At 39.3% G+C, this 25,384-nt stretch overlaps 1 protein-coding gene across 1 annotated transcript in view; it reads right to left on the bottom strand.

The window, feature by feature from the left end:
- Nucleotides 1-25,384, bottom strand: part of STK39 (serine/threonine kinase 39) — a 315,028-nt gene that overhangs the window by 51,469 nt on the left and 238,175 nt on the right. Inside the window, exons 15-16 of the mRNA XM_043894916.1 lie at nucleotides 19,822-19,874; nucleotides 15,260-15,328 (exon numbers count right to left, since the gene is read on the bottom strand). Coding sequence (XP_043750851.1) covers nucleotides 15,260-15,328; nucleotides 19,822-19,874 — 122 coding nt within the window. The remainder of the gene's footprint in view (nucleotides 1-15,259; nucleotides 15,329-19,821; nucleotides 19,875-25,384) is intronic.

The raw sequence follows: 25,384 nt of genomic DNA, 5'->3' as shown, positions 1-25,384 counted from the left end.
CTAAGATCATGGCATCTGGTCCCATCACTTCATGGGAAATAGATGGGGAAACAGTGGCTGACTTTATTTTTCTGGGCTCCAAAATCACTGCAGATGGTGACTGCAGCCATGAAATTAAAAGACGCTTACTCCTTGGAAGGAAAGTTAAGACCAACCTAGACAGCATATTACAAAGCAGAGACATTACTTTGCCAACTAAGGTCCATCTAGTCAAGGCTATGGTTTTTCCAGTGGTCATGTATGGATGTGAGAGTTGGACTATAAAAGAAAACTGAGCACCAAAGAATTGATGCTTTTGAACTGTGGTGTTGGAGAAGACTCTTGAGAGTCCCTTGGACTGCAAGGAGATCCAACCAGTCCATCCTAAAGGAGATCAGTCCTGGGTGTTCATTGGAAGGACTGATTTTGAAGCTGAAACTCCAATACTCTGGCCACCTCATGCGAAGAGCTGACTCATTGGAAAAGCGTGAGGCTGGGGAAAATGCCTGATGCTGGGAAAGATTGAGAGCAGGAGGAAAAGGGGATGACAGAGGATGAGATGGTTGGATGGCATCGCCGACTCAGTGGACATGGGTTTGGGTTGACTCCGGGAGTTGGTGATGGGCAGGGAGGCCTGGCGTGCTGCGGTTCATGGGGTCACAAAGAGTCGGACACGACTGAGTGACTGAACTGAAGTGAAAACCTATTTAGTCTGTACACATCTGAACTGCATGGGTATTTCAGGTTATATCAGCAAGCCTGAGCTGTTACATTTAATTATTGCAAATTAATCATGTAGAGCCACTGCTAAAAGTTCTCTTAAGTGTAGAATTCTGTTTATGACATGAAAAATTTCACCCTGAAAAAAATTAATTTCTCATCCCCACTGCTTAACTAGTAACAATTTTCATGAGCACTATATAAGAAAGCCAACTTCTCAGTTTTAAAAAACTACTTAGAGCTCCAGTCTACTGTGCCAGTGGCCAAGAAGCGCATGAGTCAGATAAACTATAGCATTTTCACCCTTCCTAAGAGTTGTGCTGTCCAATCCATATCCTCTCACCTGTATTCTACCTTTCTATGGGCTTCCCTAATAGCTCAGTTGGTAAAAAATTCACCTGCAACGCAGGAGACCCAGGTTCAATCCTTGGATGGGGAAGATCCCCTGCAGAAGGGAATGGCTACCCACTCCAGTATTCTTGACTGGAAAATCCCATGGACATAGGAGCCTGGTAGGCAGTGGTCCATGGAGTTGCAAAGAGTTGGACATGACCGAGCAACTAAACCATGTCATGAGATGTTAGATTTGTGAGTATGCCATTTTACCTTATCAATTGATTCCACTGACAACTGCTAGGATTAGAAGCAAAACAGTGAGAAGGCTATGTGAGGAATGAATAGTTGGCTCACAGGGAAGGCTACTCATAAGCCATTTGGAAGCCCTTCCTGTCCTTCTGACCGTGCATATCCCAGACACATGAGAAAGCACAGAGAACTGGAAATAGAATTCTGACCCCAGATCTATCTACTCAGTGACATCAAGGATCACAAGCATGCTGAGTTTCTAAAGATCCACCTCACCATTACAAACTGGTTGTTGCTCTTTGGTCGCTCAGCCATCTCCGACTCTTTGTGAACCCATGGACTACAGCACGCCAGGCTTCCCTGTCCTTCACCATCTCCTGGAGCTTTCTCAAACTCATGTCCACTGAGTTGTTGATGTTATCCATCTCATCTTCTATCATCTCCTTCTCCTCTTGCCTTCAATCTTTCCCAGCATCAGGGTCTTTTCTAATGAGTTGGCTCTTAGTATCAGGTGGCCAAAGTACTGGAGTTTCAGCAAGAGTCCTTCCAATGAATATTCAGGATTGACTGGTTGGATCTCCTTGTAGTCCAAGGGACTCTCAAGAGTCTTCTCCAATGCCACAGTCAAAAGCACCAATTCTTCAGTGTTCGGTCTTCTTTATGGTCCAATTCCCACATCCATACATGACTATTGGAAAAACCATAGCTTTGACAAGGTGGACCTTTGTCGGCAAAGTAATTCCTGTGCTTTAATATGCTGTCTAGGTTTGTCACAGCTTTTCTTCCAACAAATGAGCATTTTTTAATTTCATGGCTGCAGTCACCATCTGCAGTGATTTTGGAGCCCAAGAAAATAAAGCCTGTCACTGTTTCCATTGTCTCCCCATCTATTTGCCATGAAGTGATGGGACCAGATGCCATGATATTTGTTTTCTGAATGCTGAGTTTTAAGCCAGCTTTTTCACTCTCCTCTTTCACTTTCAAGAGGCTCTTTAGTTCCTGTTCGCTTTCTGCCATAATGGTTGTGTCATCTGCATATCTAAGGTTATTGATATTTCTCCCGGCAATCTTGATTCCAGCTTGTGCTTCCATCCAGCCCAGCATTTCACATGTTGTTCTTTGCATATAAGTTAAACAAGCAGGGTGACAATATACAGCCTTGATGTATTTCCTTTCCTAATTTTGAACCAGTCCGTTGTTTAAGGAATCTCAAAATCTATTACAAATTAGACCACCAGGGGACCTACTACTGAAAAGATGCTTTAAATTTAATGTTCTCATTTCAAGTAACAAACTTCTCATATCGGATCAAGTTCCCTAAGGGTGAAGATTAAGGCATTTTGCTATTAAATATTACGCAAAATTTTTTTTAAAAAAACACCACCAAAACCTGTCCACCAAATCTAATGGGACAGCCAGCCTTTCTTCACTTTCTACCATAGGGTACTCTGGCCAGAAGGGGCTTTTATACCCATGGCTATTCAAATGCTACCCTGACTACAAATTCCTGTTGGATGGTTCTGTGGTTCATCAGACAAGGGTGTGTTTCACAGTCTATTAGAATGTGACCAATCAAAGTCTCTCCTTGTCTGAGGTCTGAATCTGAGGTGAAACATTATCATACACTTTTTGAATGCTAAACTTAAATACTGTAGGATTAAATAGTGCAGGATTAAGAAGTAGGTGTTCTTAAGAATCAGCAAGAAGGACTTCTTTGTTCTTAAAAAAAAAAAAAAAAACAAAAACCGGCAACCAAATACAAGATATAGGATCAAGGTTAAAATTAGATACAAAGCCAAAAATAAAATGAAAATATGCCCACACTCTATCAAAACTGTTGGCCTAATTTTCTCTCTTGGCTTTAATATGTTTTTGATTGGATATACAAGGAGTTTCTGTTATACAAGAAAAAAAAAAGCAGCAGAGATTTGGTTTAGGATTAAGAGATCTATTTGTCAATCTACTAACAAGTACAACTAAGCAGCTTCTTTGTTGTTGTTCAGTCATGTCCAACTTTTTGCGACCCCATGAACTGCAGCACGTCAGGGTTCCCTGTCCTTCATCATCTCCTGGAGCTTGCTTAAACTCATGTCCATTGATTCAGTGATGCCATCCAACCATCTCATCCTCTGTTGTCCCTGTCTCCTCCTGTCTTCAATCTTTCCCAAAATCAGGATCTTTTCTAATGAGTTGGCTCTTCGCATCAGATCAAAGTATTGTAGCTTCAGCATCAGTCCTTCCAATGAATATTCAGGATTGATTTCCTTTAGGATTGACCAGTTAGATGTCCTTGCAATCCCCCCTCTCAAGAGTCTTCTCCAACACCACAGTTCAAAAGCATCAATTCTTTGGTACTCAGCCTTCTTTATCTACAGTATTGTACTACTGATGAAATAGTAAAATTCACATGGGCCAGAAATTTCTGAAGTAGGTAAACACATACAGACACAAACTAACAACCCAAAACAGAAATCTAGAAATGAAACAGACTATTCCACAAAAGAGCCATTTCCTTTAAGTCCTATATACTTAAAAGCATTAGAAAAATATATATCAGAAAAACTAGGTTTCCTGCACCAGAGTAAACCTACTATACTTCCACCAGAAAGACATTCTCATTATAAGCAGGGATTGGTATTGGGGTTTACTGTAATTCTATAGTCAGAAAGTTTGGCTGAATTGAATGTAATCCTCAGTCAGATCTGATTCCAGAGTTATGAGACAGATTAACATGAATTAAAACAGGACAATTGAAAGTAACTGAAAAAACCAAGACTCCACTGACAGTGGATGTCTGAGACTAATCTACTAGCAAGTCTGTTTCACATAAGTGAAATTAAGCACAGATTTTAACTGGAGTCTATCTCTATCAGTGGTTTTAAAGAGGACCCACAACTCCTAACTAAATAAAAAGTGACAAAGCTAATTAGAAAACCAGGGCTTTCATAATCATATGACACAGAAACTGAAAACACCTTGGGGGAAATTAGAGATTTTATGCTTTTTAGAACTTTCTGGAAATAATCTTTGTTCACATTTTGAAAGGTAATTTTGAATTTTTCCCTCTCCTCCCAAATCAGATGTCTTCATAAACAATAAGTCTGTGAACTCTTATCTGGACAGTCAATCATTTTGCATTGGAATCTGCAGATCAGTAAGCAGAGAGGGTGGCTGGGGCTGGCAGTGGATTCAATCACAGGAGGAGGCAGCTTCTTTTAGGTTTCTGAAATTTGGTTTTCTAGGAAAACATTTCTTCTGTTGAATTTCCTTGAATTTTGGGGATGGGTGGGAGGAGTATGGTCAAAAGATAATTGAAATGATAGCTTTGTTACAACAAAAATTATATTATATTTCAGTCTATCTTTCTGATGCAATTAGATAAACTTAAAGATACATTAACTTTTAGGTTTGAGACTAAATTAATGCTGAGTGTGTATGTGCGTGCGCATACTGCATGTTCTTTGCATATTTATTCAGGCCTGGCTCCGAACATTCCACAGAGCAGCCAGCTCTTTGTATATTTAAACAGCAAAACTATGGTTCTACCACCCTGCCAAAGCATACAATTGCTGAATATGAGAGTGAGTCATCTAACGTGTGGTACTTTGAAATTATATATTAGATGATTCAGCCTATCACTTGCAAATATTTTAAAATAACTTTTGTATACTATTTTTCACATTAAAATTAATAAATCTTCCTATTTAGGGAATAAATACCTCAATAAAGACTTTTTAAAGAAAAAATGGTATCTGGAAAACCAGGAGCAATGAGCTACAATCAAATTGGCAGTGGCACGCACGGTTTTTAAAATGGTAATGCTATGCCATATCAAACTGACTAACATTTATTTCTGATAAATATAAACAAGGAAAGTAATCAGTATAGTCCTCCCAAGCCACTTATAGTCCCTAATTCCCTAGACTATTAAACTTAACATACAGACAACTTTTAATCAGGAATCACTCAACTGTATTTATTGACATCATTTAACTAACACCAAGCCTGTCTAAACCCAGGAAGGGCTAACAGAATTTTCTGCCTTTTTTTTTTTATTATCAATCATCACTTAAAAATCATAGTATAACTGTTTCATAGAGACACTATTTTTCTTTTAAAGAAAATTTTTCTCCATTGAATTTCAACATCAATAAACATCACAGAATAATCACTGAACTGAATATAAGGGAAAAGATGTTCACTCTTTTCTAAGACTTGCATTGTAAAAGTGCATGGTGGTGCAATAAATCCTGGATTTCTCACAAAAGACTTAAATATCCCTGGCTATAGCTGGGGGAACAACGCACTTCACACATCCAACCATATGCTCACGAATGAGCAAATATTCTGTTGCTTGTATACTCCAGAGCCTAAAGATGCTCTGCCATTGTCGGGAAACATAAAAGCTGAAGGCCACCTGGAGGATCTACTGCACCCTGAGCAGCAATTGTAGTTTTAATAAAAACTGTAATGACTCATTATAGTAAAAATTTATACTGATGAGGCTCCTCCGCACATTTACACCATTTAGACACACAGTTTTTAAAAGTTAATTGGCACAGTTTTAAAAGAGATTCCTGAAGAGAGAAAAGAATTGAGGCCGAAAAGCAAAGGAGATGAGTGAGACTGAAAAGGAGATACAGATGATAACGTGATGGCCACAAAATTTGACTGCATTTAAGAGTCACCTGGGAAGCTTGGTAAAAATACAAGTTTCCACATTCTACACCCAAGACTCCAGATTTTGTTGTTCTAGGCTGGAGTCAAGAAATGTGCATTTTTTAATACACACCTAAGATAAGATGCTGCTGCAGGCAACTCACACTTTGTATTTTGAAACAAATACTGTAACACCAGCAAGCAGTGGAAGATAGAAGGCCTTCTAGACCAACCACATTTCCTTACCAAGAGGCAAGACTCAAAAGTCATGTGAAAAGTCAATTCTTAAGAAAGGCGAAAAATAGGGGAAGGTAGGCAAAGAGAGAGAAAAATCAATCATACAAAAATTGAAATATAAATCAGTGGAACAGGACAGAAAACCCAGAATAAGACCATGCACTTATAGTCCATTAATCTATGACAAAGAAGGTAAGACTATACAATGTTGGAAAGACAGTCTCTTCAACAAATTGTGCTGGGAAAACTGGACAGCCACATGTGAAAAAATGAAATTAGATCATTCCCTAACTCCATACACAAAAATAAGCTCAAAATGGGCTGAAGACCTAAATGTTAGACCAGACACTATAAAACTCTTAGAGGAAAACATAGGCAGAACACTCTCTGACATAAATCAAAACATCTTTTTTAATCCACCTCCCAGGATAATGGAAATAAGAGCAAAAACAAGCAAATGGGACCTCCTTAAACTCAAAAGCTTTTGCGCAACAAAGGAGACAATAAGCAAAATGAAAAGACAGCCCACAGATTGGGAGAAAACAATTGCAAATGATGTAACTGTTTAAGGGATTTATCTACTCCAAAATTTACAAACAGCTTATGACGCTTAATAGTATCAAAACAAACAACCCACTCATAAAATGGGCCAAAGACCTGAACAGACATTTGTCTAAAGAGGACATACGGATGGCCAATAGTCACATGAAAAGATGTTCAACATCACTAGTTATTAGATAAATGCAAATCAAACCTACAATGAGATATACCTCATACCGGTCAGAATGGCTAGCATCAAAATACCTACAAACAACAAACGCTGGCAAGGATGTGGAGAGAAGGGAACCCTCCTATACTGTTGGTGAGAATGTAAATTGATGCACCCACTATAGAGAACAGTATAGAGGTTCCTTAAAAAACTAAAAATAGAGCTACCATATGACCCTGCAATCCCACTCCTGGGTTTATATCCAGAAAAAAAACAGGGCCCCAAAAGATACATGCAACCCAATGTTCACGGCAGCACTGTTTACAACAGTCAAGGCATGCAAACAACCTAAAACTCCATCAACAGAGGAATGGATAAAGAAGATGTGGTGTATACACACACACACACACACACACACACACACACACAGATATACACACAATGGAATGTTACTCAGCCATTAAAAAGAATGAAATAAGGCCATCTGCAGCAACAGCAACATGGATGGACCTGGAGTGTCACACTGAGTGAAGTAAGTCAGAGGAGAAACATCATATGATGTCCCTTACATGTGGAAAAGGAGAAGTATCATATGACATCCCTTATATGTGGAATCTAAAAAGAAATAATACAAATAAACTTACTTACAAAACGGAAAGAGACTCACAGACTTAGAAAACGAACTCACGGTTGCCAGTGGGGAAGAGACAGTTAAGGACTTTGGGACAGTCATGTACACACTGTGATATTTAAAATAGATAGATAACAAAAACCTACTATAGAGCACACGGAATTCTGCTCAGGGGTATGCGCCAGCCTGGATGGGAGCGGGCTTTGGGGGAGAATGGACACATGTACATGTATGACTGAGTCCCTTCACTGTTTGCCTGAAACCAACACAACATTGTTAATCGGCTACACCCCAATACAAAATGGTTTTGGTGTTAAAAAAACAAAAATTTTTTAAAATTAAATTAAAAAAATCAATCATGGTGAATTATTCTTCAGTTTTGAGAGGGTCCCATAATATTTGTATTGCCCAGGTCATCAGGTCATGAACAACTCCAGTGTTAAATCTCCCAAATGGAGTTAAATGTATTCATTTATACAGAAGTATATTTAAATGCCTATGTGTGGCGAGCATAGTAGAGATTAAAAAAAACAAACAACCCACCCCCGCCTGTCCCAATCCCCAGAAAAACAGGCATTGCCGTAAAGGTGCACTCAACCTCCACACAGAGAGAAAGCAGGTTCTGGGAGCAGAGTAGGATGAAAGGCATGTGTCATTAAAGGTAAAAACCATTCTCTGGGGTTCATGGCGAGGAAAAACTGTCTTCCAGATTTCATTAGGGAGGAGGTGAGCATCAGAGAAGGCTCCATGGAGGTGGCATTCACAGTGACTCTTAAAGGGCAGACAGGATTTCGGGGGAGTCTTTTTTTTTAATTGGAGGATAACTGCTTTACTATGTTGTGTGTGTGTGTATGTGTGTGTACCCCCTCCCTCGTGAGCTGCTCCCATCTCCCACCCACCCAGGCGGTCACAGAGCTCCATGCGGGGCCCCCTGTGTTACACAGCAGCTTCCCACTAGCCATCTATTCTACACATGGTGAGGCAGACAGGTTTTGAACAGGATCCTCCATGTGCAGGAAAAGAGCACGCCAGGGACATGAACAGAATGTCTGAAAGTCCACTGAGAGACCTTATGAGAATGTATATAGCTAATATTAGCTTCCACTGCGGTCCTAACTAGTCAGCGAGGCTCAAAATCTCTCAAAGGAAAATCATAGAAATAAATGTGGAAACACATCTCCCTTCTCAGGAAACAGACATGCCAACATCTGGTTCTCAACCCCACTTAAAGCAGAAAAAAAAAAAAAAATAGACATATGTTGTTACAAAGCGGGGAAACGGTGGTATTAAAAACCCAGCAAAGAGCTGTCAGTGGGCACTTTCCCAAAAGGCAGCTGCCAAGCGCTTCCTCTCCCACGTTCACTCACCGTCGCACCCTGGATGCTAGATCAGGCCTTGCAGATTGAACGTCAGCAGCAGGAGCAGCTGGGCAGGAAAGGTTAACTGGCCAACTGAACAAACTCATCAGTGTTCCTTCTATTGTTGAGGTCCTAACACTTATTCAAGAAAGACTCAAAAACACCATGGATCACACCTGAAGAGAATTCAGAACTTTTGCTGTCTTTGGTACATATGAGTTTGTTTTTATGTTCTCTCCCCTTTGCTTTTGCTGAACCATTTCTGAGCTAGGAGGCTAAGGAAGCAACTTTCTCAGCTGTCTCACTGGAGGTCCAACTTTGAAACAACTGTGTTGGGTACTCAGATCTGGTTTATTTCCACTTGTCAGCCATGCCAGTCAGGAAAGAGAAGCAAATTCATACACGCATCCTGTCTTGCATCTTGCAAAGTTCACTCCTATTTTTAAACCAACATCCACCAAAGGCCTTGCCAATCTTAGTTCCAACGTACACCAAGTCTAAACGGACTTTGTTTCTTGCCTAAGGCAGTGCTGCACTGAAGCCCAACTGAAGTGCATTTATGATTTCAGACTACAAACACTGCATTTAAGTTTTGCTCTGCTTTTGCATGACAGCAATCACTCTATGTCACTACACTGGTCCCTCAGTCTAAATTCTGCTTTGTGATAGTTTGTGCACTAAAGACAGATTACCCTGAAGCTGGGTACTGAAGATTTTTTTGTAACATTATGTTCACTACATTATAGTAAAGGTCATAACATTCACTGCTCCATAGCATATACTATTGCTTTTATTCAGACTTTTATATTGCCCTAAGCATTTACTCTGATTCAAGAGGAAATTCTGATAGAGAAAAAAAGGATTTTTAAAACTATTTAAATGTTAGCTGTTTTATATTATGGAAACTGAGAAAAATACACATTCAAGAAATCACTCAAACCTCTATATGCCAATGTTCTACATTGAACTTGACTATATTTTAGTACAACCTTTTTTGTCAAGGGGATATATTTCATATTTGTAAAATGCTACTTGATTTCTATACTCTTGAAAGGAAGATTCTTAAAATAGTAGAATCCAATATAGCCTTCTTTAGAAGTGTTATGAGATGTTTGTATATTTCAAGGTGGTATATGTTTATCTCTAGCAGTTAACTATATGAATGTAGAGTTTGGGGAACTGGAAACATAGCATTTAACAAAATAAAAATCCTGGGCTTCAAAAATCTTATGCTCAAGGGAAGATCCTATACAGTTAAAAATAAATAAATAAACGAAATATAGCCTATTAGATGGGGAGAGATTAGGAAAAGTACTTTAAGGATGGGGGTAGAGAATTGGGGACAGGTTGGAATTCTAAATAGGCCGGTCAGGGAAGGCCCCTTTAAGAGGCAGCATTTAAGCACTAGGAGATACCCAGGTGAATCTGGGGAATGAGCATCCTGGCCGAGGGCAGGGCAAAAGCCTCGTGGCTGGGGTGAAACGGGGAGGAGGGGCAGTCACAGAGAGGGAAGATGTCTGAGAAATGACAGGGGACAGATCATACAGAGGATTGTAAGCTGTTGAGATATGGGATGGAAAGCTATTACAGAGTTTTATGTAAAGCATTAATGTGATATGGCTTACATTTTTTTTTATGAAGATGTAATTCACATATCATAAAACTCACCCTCTGAAAGGGCACAATTCAGTGGTTTTTAGTATAGCCACAAGGTTGCGCAACCACTTCTAACTCCAGAACATTTTCATCACCGCAAAAAGAAGCCCTCGACCCCTAAGCAGTCACTCCCCTTTCCCATGCCCCTCTCCGGCTCTGGCAACCACGGTCTACTTTCTCTATGGATTTGCTTATGGTAGTCACTTCATATATATGGAATCATAATATGTGTGGCCTTTTGTATCTGACTTACTTTTTACCTGGATCTCTCTGACTGCTGTGATGAGAACATGCTGAAAGGAGGCAAAGTCAGAAGCAGGGAGACCAGTGAAGAGATCAATGCAGTAATTCAACTGAGAGATGAAAAGAGTCTGAAATAGGATGGGGAGTGAGATGGTAAATGACGGCTGGATCTTGAGTCATTTAGACAGGCTGGATATTGAGAATGAGAAAAAGAAAAGGAAAAGACAACTCTTTGGCTTTTGTCTCCATTCTTAAAAAGATGGGGCTGACACCTACTTAGGGTGCAAGGCTACTGGGAGTTGCAGACTGAGAGGAAACCACAGGGGCATGTTTTTGGAGATGTTAATTAAATCTGGGATGGTGATGAGCCTTCTGTGTCAAGATGCCAAAGAGAGAGATGAATATGAGTCTGGAATTCAAAGGACACATCTGGGCTAGAGACAGAAATGTGGAAGTTTGAGAGTGGGAGACATTAATATCATGAAACTAAATGACATCATCAAGGATGTGAGTGATTAGAGAAAAGAGAAGAAACACAGAAAAAGAGTCTATGGACATGTCAATATTTATGTCAGAGAGATGAAAAGGAATGAACACAAAAGACTAAGAAGAAAACACAAATAAGGTGAGAAGGCCAAGAGAGAAAAGAGTCTTAAAAAGCAAATGAACACACTTATCATGGCAGAGGGCATTGTCCACTCTGCCCAATACTGCTGACAGATCACTGAAAATTAGCCACTGGATTTAGGAACATGCCAGGTAGTCATTCAGAGTCCATGTATTTTCTCTCCCTCCATCTTGTTCACTCCACTCCAGCCACATCTACCCTTGGATTTGCCATTTCATCTGCTAGGTGTATGCTTTCCCCAGATATGGCTATGAAACAGTCTGAGCGGAGTGAGCAAGTCACAAGTCTGACTAGAGTGGGTTCAAGAGACAGTGGCAGAAAAAGAAGTGAAGTCAGCAGCAATTCTTTTGAGAAGTTTAGTTGTAAGGAGATGAAGAAAAACAGCTGTAAGTAGAAGGGAGTGTAAAAGAGAGAGCTTTAAAATGGGAGACATAAAGACATGTTCGTGTGCTGGTGGGACAAATCAGTAGAAAGGGAAGAAAATTATGCCAGAAGGAACTCAGAATGGCTGAGATAGGGGACAGAATTAAACACATATCATCTGCTCATCAGACAGTCAACAATTAAAACATAAGCCATCTACTCATATAGGAAAAACAAATAAGGACAAGTCATTTTTTTCCAGAAACACCGAAACCACTTAAAGTGATCTGGATCCATTCTTCAAGGCTGAAGATACTGGATTAATTGTACACACAGGGTCAGAGTCAGGCTTCGGCTCTAGGCTTGGAGTCATAAGATCCAAGTTCAAGGACCATGATAAGTTACAGTGTTCCAGAAACTTCTTTTGACCTCCCTCTTTTGCTCACAGAATACTTATTAAGAGCAGCCTGTCCTCTTTACCTTGTATAATTGATATGATGATCAAATAAAATATGTCCCTGTGAGGTATGTTCAGTGCTACTAGACGAGGAACAACTGCACACCCCCGAGTCTCACTCCAACACTCTACACTCCAGTTCCAAGAAGGGGAAAAGGCAAAATGAAAAACTGGGGGAAGAATAAATACAGCATCAAGAAGTAGAAGCTTTCTGGTTATATATTTGAAACACATTCAATAAGCTGGATACGCATTATGCCTTAATTTTCACTTTATAAAAAAAACTCAACAACCAAAAACCCTCTGGTTTAGATTCAGCTGAGCCTGGGGCAAAAAAAAAAACAAAAGAAGTACACTAAATTTGACTGTAGATGTGAAGCAAGATCATGCTTAAATAAAGATGTGACTTAATACCATCCCAGGAATCTCTTTTATTCTCCACGCTACCTGCCACCTACCAAGTGAAAGGGAACGTGTTAGCTGCTCAGCTGTATCCGACTCTTTGTGACCCCATGGACTGTAGCTCTCCAGCCTCCTCTGTTCATGGAATATTCCAGGCAGGAACACTGGAGTGGGCTGCCATTTCCTTCTCCATGGGATCTTCCTGACTCAAGGATTGAACCCTCATCTCTTGCATTGCAGGCAAATTCTTTACCATCTGAGTCATCCACCTGCCAAGATCATGTTAAATAAAAAGACTATGTGCTCCTCGACTTTTTGTCAAATAGGTATTAGCAGGTGTTTTGATTAATTTTTATCTGTTAATTAATTTTTAATTCTTCCTGCTTTGTGTATGGACCACAGCTCTCTTTAAGGAAGATATTCCTTACAGGGTATTTTGATCTAGCCATTAATTTTTCATTAATTTTTGATTTCTTCAAGTAAACTAAAACACAAAGGTGTGTGCTCATTTTTTCAAATGAGAAAATCTACCTTTATCTAAGAACGATTAACATGAAGAATTCTGGTATGGAATTAACAATAAATGCCAAAGTTGAACTGACCTTATTACTCAGCGCCCCCTCACATTTGATCAGAAAACTAAAGAACTCAGCTAGCCATGGGACCTCACAAGGCTTTAAAGTGTGAAAGACAGAATATATGAGAAAATACACACACACACCTGTATGTATGTGTGCATGTATGTATGTCTCTCTCCTTTAAAATATGTCTATATAATCATATACACCACTTGGCAGAGGAGTCAGAGTTTCCTTGTGGGGACTTCCCTGGTGGTCCCGTGATTAAGAATCCACCTGGCATGCAGAGGATGTGGATTTGATCCTGGCCTGGGAATTAAGATCCCATATGCTACGAGCAACTCAGCCCACGCTGCAACTACAGAGCCTGTGTGTTACAGGGTCTGTGCGCCCCAACTGGAGAGCCCGGGTACTGCAGCTTCTGAAGCCAGCACGCCAACTAGAGAATCTCCGCACCACCAAGAAAGACTCAGCATGCTGCAAGGAAGACACCAAGTGATGCAACTAAGACCCGATGCAGCCAAATAAATATTTTTTAAAAAGAGCTTCTTTGCAAAATCAGTGGGTACACCTCCTGTATAATTAAGAGGAATAAGAGCTTACTTTTTTCCAATTATAAAGATAACATTGTATCTTTACATTTATGAATACTTGTATACCAGTAACTTAGATAGTGATTCTCTAGTCAGAATTTCAACATCTCACTAAAATCCCTATGACTCTTTTTTTACATAAAACAATTCACTTTGTAATGATGTAAATTACAGAGATTCTAGGAATAAATTATTCTGATGGGTAAGTGTATCTACCTCAAGCTCCAACTTAGTGACACACTCCAACATTATTGAGGAAGAAATTATTTTAAGTAAGTGATTTTTTGGAATTAGCTTTTATCAAAGTATAGTTGCTTTCCAATGCTGTGTTAGTTTCTAGCTGTACGGCAAAGTGAAGCAAAGTATAAAGCACTTCATACTTAAAAAAAATGATATAAAGTGATTTTTCTTTAAGTTAAAACCTATCACTTAAGGGGCCCAAGTCATTTCAAGAATTGGTTTAGATTTGACTTTAAAGAAAGTTTTATCATAATACTATTATAGTATTATAATTATATAATTAAAAATATAATGAATATAATGTCATAATTAACACTATTAAAATATTAACTCATCTCAGTTACTTAGGGTCATCATTACAAATATGCAGTAATAAGCTACACTATAAGATCTTCATAAATTCAGAATTTGTCGCAGAATATGGATCCTTGCACCCTCATCCCAGGTAGATGCAGGCTACACTTTTTCTTAGATGACCCTGTCTGCCTCTTATAGCTTTTCTGCCTTCCCTGCCTTGGCAGGAGGCCAGCAGTCATTTCTTGCTCCTATCAGCATGCCTGTAGCTAGCAGGCTCCCCTATTTTCATGCAGCTTTCTCTTGATTCTAAAAAGTAGCAGTAGTAGAAAAAGCCACGGTCTCAAAGTGTGGTGGTTCTGGCACAGCCCAGCTGCAAGCCCTCGACAAACCACCGAATCACTTTAGGAATTTGTTTCCTTATCTACACAATGAAAGAACTGGACTGAATGATGGTTAGGTTCCATCCAACCATTAAACTTCATAATGAATGAATTTTTCTAAGAGCCAGAAAGTCCACCACCTAAGTTTATTAGAACTGTGTCCAAACAAAGAATAGAGAAACTCAGAGAAAGGACCTCAGAAGTTTCCATACTTCTGTGCATGGATCTTGGGCTTGCTAGGTCATGGACTTTTCAGTCTTCTAGGTTCTTTGTTTTATCTCCAGTAAGTGAGGTTTTGCATTGGATAAATCATGTCTGGACAAATGGGACAGAATTATATTAAGTGCTTTTGGAACAGAAAATTAAATATGACTCTTAAATATACTTCTTTCACATAAAAGATAAGAACTGAGAAATTTTCAGAAATTCACAGAATAAATTATTCCCTTATGAAAACTTTTGTTTCTAAGTGCATTTCCATTTGGTAAATGGAAACACAAATAAACAAAATGCATGACACTACATGCATTAAAAAATGACTCACCTATAACTACATCATGCCCATCAACCAAGCCAGCAGAGAAGAGCTCCTGAGAAACGCCGTCTGCAGTATCTGCCCAAATGTGAAATGAAGGTGGATCAGAAACCACACAATAAATATTAACAATCAATAAAATTAACATGTAAAATATATATACTTTTCATTTAGAAAAACCATCCATGTGTATTTCAACAATTCAGATTCTATCAGGAGGAAAAATCAGAAGCAATGTGAAATACATTTGCCACATACAATTTGCATCCTGTTCTTTGTTCAACAGTTCTACAAAATTACTGTTTCATTTTTGGTGAGCCAAGAAACTTTTGCCTTTTGTCTCTCTATCTGAATTAGTCCTCAAATACACCTCTAGAAGTTAGCTCATAACTGGTCCCTATGACAATGCTTTTCTTTCTTGCCAAGGTTAATTCCAGCCACTATCAATCTTTTCCTATCATTAGTAGCTACTGAGTTAGAATTTATGGCAAAGGTTGAAGAGGTAGCATTTGATACAACCTTATATTTGGTATAAACAGCCTGTGAGCTTGTTGGACTATTAAGATGAGCTATTTAAATGAATGCTATTAAGAAAATCCTTTAACGTGACATTGATCATTGGATAGCAACAGACTCATTCTCTTAGAAAATGTGGTTGAATAAAAGAATGTAGCGTCTCAATGATAATTGGCAGGGGTTAGCAATCTCATAAAGATGAGATTGAACAGGCTGCAGCAAGTGAATATAACAGAGATTACTTAACTGAGAGGTAATACATGAGCATGACAATAGTGAGAAGTCTGAAGACTTTGTGAAGGGAAATTGATAAATTGCCACGTGCTCAAAGAACCATTATGAATCTTGATGTTTTCACAAGGGAGACTACATGCTCTCCATGGCAGCCTGATATTATCACAAATATCCAGTATTAGAGTTAGATAAGAAGAAACTGAGAAAGTACAGCTCCTGAATCAAGTAACCACCTAAACTGAACTACAGTTTGCTACGCCAAAGGCTGCCTTCATCAGAGAATGGGTTTCCCTGCTTAATCTGTGTTTCAAATGTGATGACTATGTAAGTGGGCTTAAGCGTGTGTTGTGTATGTGTGTACTCATGCTCAACGTGAGCAGGTAGCTGAAGGTACAATTATCTTTCATAGTGGGCTTCAATATGCTTAGCCTGGTGTCTAACTCATAGTAATTACTCAACAGATGGTAATTGTGATGATGACGAGGCAACCAGAGACCATCTGAAGGCAACCAGAGACCATCTGAAATGCACCTTCTTTCTCCCTCTCATACATGGCCCAATTTTCCAAATTGCCGACAAGACTGAGAGTTGATATATATGCTTTGTACTTTCAGAGAAACTGTGGTATTCTATCATTTTACTCATCTGATGAAATGGAATCAATGAAGGAAATGGAAAAGAAAAACAAAGGAATCTTACTAAACAATGAAATTCCATATAAGGTGGGCTTATCTTGAACCTTGTCCTCACTATTAGAAGTACAAGAAACACCATGCAAAATTCTCTCAGAGATAAAATAATCGCATAGCATGAACCTTGCTGTTTAGTCGCTAAGTCGTGTCCGACTCTTTGCAACCCCATGGACTGCAGCCCGCCAGGCTCCTCTGTCCATGGGATTTCCAGGCAAGAATACTGGAGTGGGTTGCCATTTCCTTCTCCGGGGATCTTCCTGACCCCGGGATCAAGCCCATGGCTCCTACATTGGCAGGCAGATTCTTTATTGCTGAGTCACCAGCAAGCCCATAGCATGAACCCAGGATAGCACAATACAAGGCTCTAGTCTGAATATGATGTAGCTTTATAAAGTTGGCTAGAACATTCAGCCTCACAATCTCCACCTTCCTGGATGCCACCAGAAACTTCAGGAAAAGCAGCATATTGAATAAAAGTGCCTGCGCCTCATAGTCACCAGGCATACAGTAGGTTACATGTTACTGACTGACTATCTGTTAAAGCAACTGGATGTGATACCACCATCTCTAAAGTTACCAATAAGATCTTACACTTGAGTAAGGAGCTATAATCAAAGAAGTCAGATGAGAATGGAATAATCAAAGCCACACTGAGGGCTAGCACTAAAGCAGTATTGAAGCAAAGAACATTCCCAAATCATTAAAGTGTGCGGCCTCTCTGACTGTTTTCAGGACTGTTGGGTACCGAATGAGTCATATCAAAATAACAAATGGGTGGTGCTTGTTGGTCAAGAATGGAAATGTTCCTGGTTTGTGTGTGTGTGCCTTTCAGCAGTTATTTTTCATGCATGTTAAGTAATATGTCAGTAATAGTTTAGAACAAAAACTTGAGGTAACTGATCATTTATTTTTCATTAAGTTGCCTATCATTCCTGATGCAGAAAGAGGTTAAACAATCATAAATAATCATGTATATGCTCTGCTTTCTAGACCATTACAGCAACATAGCAAACACAAAGGGTTTGCCCTCAAATGAGGACAGAATATTTGATACGTTCACTTTATACATTTGATGCCAGGTATATTTATGTGTGTATATAGCAGAGACATAGTACCCATGGTATGCACGCACAGATGGAGTGCAAACAACATCTGAAATGCTTGACAGCATCAGTAATCACACAAGTACAGTGATTCAACTGTGGTGTTTCTGAAACTATTAATAACGGACTGTGCTCGCTGCCCAGGGAGGGCCAGCTATCACTGGGAAGTCAGCACTGTGGTCTCTGTCTGGGCAACAAAAGCAGAGACTGAATCTAACCATGGCAAACGAGGCTGCCAAAGCCAGCACAAAGGGCCAGGTAATACAGACAGTGCTGTCTTATCCCCAGCAATCCTCAACTCAGAAATTCATTTCTTTGTTCCCTTTGAAAATAAAATTGATTTTTATTGCCACTGTCAATCTTAAACAATCAGATGAAAAAAAATACTGTTAAAATAAGAATCTGTTCTTTTTATTCACTATACTTGAAACTCTTATTATATAATTGTTAGATTTTTATCACAGAATTGGCTGGTCAACATTTTTATATTATGCCGAAATAGCTTTTAGATAACAGCAACCGGCAACAGTTCAATTTCACAGACCGACTCTATAAACTGTCAAAGATTGTCCCCAGAAAGAAAGATCAGTTAGGAAATTCACTAGGTCCTCATTTATGTTTCTTTTGTAAAAAGATATGTTGAATTCAAATATACTAGAAATCATGATTGTTATTATTATTATTTTCTTGACTACACAGCATGGCACGCGGGGATCTTATTATCCCCCAACCAGGGATTGAACCTGTGCCTCCTGCCCTGGAAGCACAGAGTCTTAACCACTGGACCACCAGGGAAGTCCTCTGGAAACCATGACATCTTTGTGCTTACAGGAGACTAGAGATTAGGGCCACTGAGTCCATAACCACCTATGGCCCAGGAACATTATTTTATTTGGTGGGCAGGGTTTGTTAAAAACTGAGCTGGAATGTACTTAGAACTCTCTGGTTCCCACAATTCACTTTGGCTCCTGTAAGCATTTGCGTTTGTGTCTTCTTACAGGTGGTAACAGCAAGGAGGTCAAGCCATTAACTGACTGACCAGCTATCAAGTCAGGAAAGTTTCAGGTTTTCAAAATTTTAGCACATGTAATTTCAACTTATTGAATCAAGTCAAATTTGACACAGAGTTCTAATACACAGAATAATTATAGCCTGTAATACGTTCAAATGTATGAGATTAATGAAATATCAAGGCTATTTTCATGTAAAAGCCTGAAACCAGAGGTCAAGGACAGTAACTGTTACAGTCATAGCATTAGCACCTGATTTTTACTCCTTTAGACTGTTTTGATTATGAACTAAAGAGTGGAAATAGCAATTTTTGTTTAACAACTAGTATTGTGATCTCTAAAGCCTGAATCCATTAATTAACCAAAATGACTTGGGATTCTCCTGCATACCAGGTGCTAGAGACACCTAGAAACAGGACGTGGTTCGATGACGTCCACGCGTCCCAGCACTAAAAGAGCAACCAGTCTAGCCCTGACACTATTTCAGTAATTACTCAAAATGCTAAAATTACATTCAGCTGCCAGATTGGCATTGCTCCTACCAAGCCTCCCAGTGGTGCCTGTAGCAAGTAGCAGCCCAGACACTGCTCAACACAGGCTTGGTATAATCTGAACGGACAACAGAGAGGCCAAGTATGCTACCTTTTGGTCTGATGTCATGGTTTGTTGCTCAGCCGTAATTAGGACTGCTATGCTCTCCTCACACTCATCACAATGTCCTTTAGGCCCTGCATCACCATGCCAGCACTTCTTTTCACGCTTGAGCTAATAGATTTAATTTATAGGTGTGTGTATTCTGTGTAGCACGTGTCATTAGAATTCATGCAATCAGTAGTAGCTTTGGTTTGGATTCTCTGAAATTACTGCATTATCCTTCCTTCCTTTCTTCTTTCCTTCCTTCCCTCCTTTATTGTTAGAGAACACATTTTTGAATAGCAAATTATAACCACACGCTTATAATCAATTTCTGAAATGCTCTTTGTAGCAATAAAATAATAATTTCAATTGAAACTTACCTCTTCCTGGAGTAAACTCAAATCGTATGTCATTAAGTTCCTTCCTGGAGTTTCTGAAATTACATAACATATTAAAATCTAATGAAGCAGAGTTTAACCAAAATAAGTGTATTCCAACTTTTATAAGATGCTACTGACACACAGATAGCATTTAACAGTTTTAGGGCTACCTCTAATACTTCTTTAACTAGAAGAGGCAGTTATGACAATAATAAAGGAAAGTATTTGTTTAATTGATCACATTTACCTTATACAAACATGATTATATCACAAAATTCTAAAAATAAATGTTCCTTTTATAACATCTACACTAAATCAGTAACCTTAAATTTAATTCTGTAATTAAAATTTTCAGAAGCTTTTAGTCTAGCATAAATAATATTCAATATAGTTTTCATATTTTCCTTGGAAAATAGCATTTTATCAAATTATTTTTAAAAGTAAAACAAACAAAGGGTATAGTCTTAATTTCATGACAGCACTATACATTAAATCATCCAACAAAACAGCCGGAATAAGGTGTGTAGTTTGCTTTTATCTAAATAGAGGGGACCTGTGAATGTTGTAAAATTGCCCACTGAATATACAAAACTTGAGAACAATTTTAAATGACTACATAAAAATACAACAGACACATATATATACATGCAACCAGAAAACTAAATGACCCTGGGGAAATATGGAACAAGTAAGTATCTAAGATATGAGTTTCCCAGAAACAGATTCATAGACAGAGAACGAACTTATGATAACCATGCAGGAAGGGTAGTTGGGAAGTTTGGGATTGAAATGTACATGACTGCTATATTTTAAAAAAAAATATGAGTTTTTCATTTATACTAATATCAAGACATGCTAAGGGCCAGTGAGTTATAATTAGAATGGTCTTAATTTCTCGTAACACTAAAATATTATGAGTAACTCTCAACAGATGCTAGAATTAAAGTTAATAAAAAAAAAAACTTTAAGAAACCGCAACAGGACATATGAAATAGTAATTTCTGCATGCACTCTGCTCTGCTCTGCTGCCGAGGGTGCCCAAGACTGAGACAGAGACAGTCTGAATACCCAGCCATGAACATTCTCCTTCCCATGCCAGGAGAGTGTGATCAAATCTTCTAACAGTGCAGTTTGATACTGTAAAACTTTGGGTAATTCAGTACAGTGCCTGAATCTTGATGACATCAGTCTCTGAGCCTTCTTTGTTCCCGAAACGGACGGTGGTTTCGTCCTACCACACCCTGTGACACCAAGTGAAAGGAGGCTCGAAAAGAGGACAAAGGCAGAGTGCTGACTGAGAGAAGGCTCTTCTCCTGGTGCCCAGGGAAGCGAGCCCGTTTAACACCTTCCACAAGCAGGGAGGAAAAGGGGCAAGAGCTCCAGAGATACCCAAGCCCACGGTATCGACATGGGAGCCTTGAACCTTGGCATATCCTCTCTGGTGTCTGCACCATGATTTTATCATTACTCCTCTGGGAGACAAAAATGGGACCAGCAGATACTAGCAATTGCTACATCTGTGCTTTACTTAGGACCTTCTGAGGATCTGAAAACTGAAAATTGTGGATGTTCACACTAAAAAAAAGTAGAAACATGATCAACATATGAAATTGCAGGCAACATTCAGAAAACTAAGATCATGGCATTTGGTCCCATCACCTCATGGGAAATAGATGGGGAGACAGTGGAAACAGTGTCAGACTTTATTTTTTGGGGCTCCAAAATCACTGCAGATGGTGACTGCAGCCATGAAATTAAAAGACACTTACTCCTTGGAAGGAACGTTATGACCAACCTAGATAGCATATTAAAAAGCAGAGACATTACTTTGCCAAAAAAGGTCTGTCTGGTCAAGGCTATGGTTTTTCCAGTGGTCATACTGTATAGATGTGAGAGTTGGACTGTGAAGAAAGCTGAGTGCTGAAAAATTGATGCTTTTGAACTGTTGTGTTGGAGAAGACTCTTGAGAGTCCCTTGGACTGCAAGGAGATCCAACCAGTCCATCCTGAAGGAGATCAGTCCTGGGTGTTCATTGGAAGGACTGATGCTGAAGCTGAAACTCCAATACTTTGGCCACCTCATGCAAAGAGTTGACTCATTGGAAAAGACCCTGATGCTGGGAGGGATTGGAGGCCGGAGGAGAAGGGGACGACAGAGGATGAGATGGCTGGATGGCATCACAGACTCAATGGGCCTGAGTTTGAGTAAACTCTGGGAGTTTGTGATGGACAGGGAGGCCTGGCGTGCTGCGATTCATGGGGTCGCAAAGAGTTGGACACGACTGAGTGACTGAACTGAACTGATGAGAGACGGCAATGGCACCCCACTCCAGTACTCTTGCCTGGAAAATCCCATGGACGGAGGAGCCTGGTAGGCTGCAGTCCATGGGGTCGCTAAGAATTGGACACAACTGAGTGACTTCACATTCACTTTTCACTTTCACGCACTGGAGAAGGCAATGGCAACCCACTCAAAGTGTTCTGCCTGGAGAATCCCAGGGATGGGGAAGCCTGGTGGGCTGCCGTCTCTGGGGTCGCACAGAGTTGGATAGGCATAATATAGATAGTTCAAAGATCGTTTTGGACCCCAGCCTAAATAAACTGCCCTGAAGATGGAGTGGGCAACAAACAACCAGTGTCTGCAATGGCAGGACTATGTGCATGTTGCCTAAATTTTCTTAATAAATGACAGTGTCATCACACATTACACAGTGCTTTCATATCCATCGGCAATTCTCAAATGTTTTGGTCTTAGGACCCCTTTACATTCTTAAAAAGTATCAAGGACCCCTAAAGAGCTTTTGTTTGTGCTGATTATGTCCATCAATATTTACTGTATTGGAAATTAAAACTAGTTCATTTAAAAATATTTATTAATTTACATGAAAATGCACATCACATGTTAATGTAAAGGAATTTTTATGAACAATTATTTTACTTTCTAAAAGAAAAACAAATCAGTGAATGCACTGTTTTCTATTTTTGTAAACCTCTCTATTGTCTGGCCTAAGGTATATGTTGTCCTTCACATTCAATCTGCTGCAATATCACATATCATGGAGCCAGCCACTGGAAATTCCACCATACGTATATGGAAGAATGAGAGTGAAAAAGGCCAATAATTTCTTATTATAAAAATAGTCCACCTCATAAGGTCCTTGAACAGTCTCAAGGACCCCCCAGGGATCACAGGACCACACTTTGAGAAATACTGATATCAGATTTCATTTGATCCCAACAATCAATCTTTGAGACACACAAAGTAGGTATTACTTGGTTCCCACTTCTGATAAGCACATTCAATGGCTTTTCCAAGTTTACAAAGGTAATGAGTGGCAGAGTGAGGATCAACAATTCTATACTGTAAATACCTACTGAAAATAGGAATGTTTGATTCCCTTTACTTTTTGAGAGAAAACAAGTATTCCCCAACATTTTGCATGTTACCATGAGAAGATCAGTAAGCATTCACTTACTTAACAGCCTTGGTCTTGTGTGTTATGTATCAGCAAAGATTGAATGAGGACTAAAACAATTCAATCAAAAAAAAAAAAAAAAAAAACACCAGGAAAGCAAGTATTTATGGTGTATAAATAATGAAATGACAGAGGGAGAAAATGAGAATCAATTGGGCTTGATGCTAATGTATCCCACTATTCCTTTCCTCTTTCCTTTGATCAGATTGTCTTAAGTTATTTTGTTCTACTAAGGTCATGGACTTCCCTGTAGCTCAGATGGTAAAGAATCTGCCTGCAATGCAGGAGACATGGGTTTGATCTCTTGGTCAGGAAGATCCCCTGCAGAAGGAAATGGCAACCTACTCCAGTATTCTTGCCTGGAGAATTCCATGGACAGAGGAGCCTGGTGAGGTCCTCTGGGGTCAAGAAGAGTCAGACACAACTGACTGACTAACATTACTACTAAGGTCATGGAAGAGAGGTATAAGAACTGTAACCAAAACATCATCATGCATATTCTGATTCTTTAAATATTAATCCCACAAAACTAATATCCAACATCCATAATCTCTATGTACATCAACGGTGGCTCAAGTTATGGAGGTTGCCTAGCCAAGTCATTCTCCTTTAACTCTGAACCAAAAATATCCACTTTTGAAAAGATCACAGTGATTGAGTGTGTGTAGAGAGTTGTCCCATCAGGGTGAAATATAGTTGGAAAAATGCCTAATTGGATCTGACTACTGAAGGTCATCCTTTTATAAAGAATTAATCTTTTCAGACTCATACTTAACACCTTTAATTGAAAGTACATTTACTTTAATTGATATGGCACAGGATACTCCTAATTTCAGGGAAGCTGAAAATAGGTATGATTTAAGGCCAGAAACTATGCAACTTTCCAGGGCAAACATTAATAACTTGAGAGTTTCAAGACCCAGGTCACCTCTGATAACTTAAAAACTCTTTCAATCCTAAAAACAAAACAAAACAAAGAACAAACTCTTAAATTGGTTAAGGCACAACACCTCTGCATCACAAACGCAATACCTACAGGGCCCAGGCAGGAAATTTCATTTTTAAAATAGGTGATAGCATGGTTTAAAAATCAAAAAGTACGGTATAGTATGGGCATCCCTGGTGGCTCAGATGGTAAAGAATCTGCCTGCAATGAAGGAGACCTGGGTTCAATCCCCAGGTCAGGAAGACCCCTGGAGAAGGGAATGGCTACCACTTCAGGATTCTGGCCTGGAGAACTCCATGGATAGACGAGCCTGGTGGGCTATATAGTCCATGGGGTCGCAAAGAGTCAGCTACAACTGAGTGACTAAGCAACAGGCAGGTTCAGTGGGTATTCTGTGAAATCTAGCCCTCTCAACTCCTTTTGCTCATCTGTCTGGTCCCCCTCACTGAGGCAATCATGCTATAGGCTTTTTGTGTATGCTTCGTGAGATGTTTTACATATGCACTAGCAAATACACAGCGTTCTCACTAGCCTATTTAATACAGTGGGAGATGACAATTGCATTCTATATCCACTGTTCTGCATCCTGCCTTTTATTTAACTTAATAATATACCTTGGAATCTCTTCATATCCGTTCACAGAGAGCTTTCTCATTCTTCTCTGTTTGTTTATAGCTACACAGTATTCAATTGTATGCTCTATCCTTTAACCAGTGCCCATTCTATCAGTAGATTGTTTCCAGTCTTTCACTTCACGAACAATGCTTCAATGAATAACCTTGTTCTTGGGTCCCTTGGCAAATATGTGAGTATAAAAATAAATTTTCTGGAAGCAAATTGCTTGGTCAAAGGATATATGCATTCACATTTGATTTGCCCGATACTGTCAAATTCCTCTTCATTTATGTTGCATCAATTTGTACACTCAGAAGCAATTTGAAAGCACCATTGCAGGCACTTTTAAATGAGTATGGCAGGAAGTGAATAAAAAAAAACAAAAAAAAAACAAAAAACCAGGGAGATGCAGGGACTCTACCAGCTGAAAAACATATTCCCCACTGAAAGGGGGCAACCACTCCTCAGCACAAGCTGTCTAGGGTCAAGTAGGATCGGGGCTTAATTTTGTTAAATATTATTTTTCC

The sequence above is a fragment of the Cervus elaphus genome, chromosome 33 (genome assembly GCF_910594005.1).
Source record: "Cervus elaphus chromosome 33, mCerEla1.1, whole genome shotgun sequence".
In the NCBI taxonomy this organism is placed as follows: Eukaryota; Metazoa; Chordata; class Mammalia; order Artiodactyla; family Cervidae; genus Cervus; species Cervus elaphus.
Note: the sequence above shows the minus strand (reverse complement) of the source record. Positions and strands in the feature narration are given on the sequence as shown.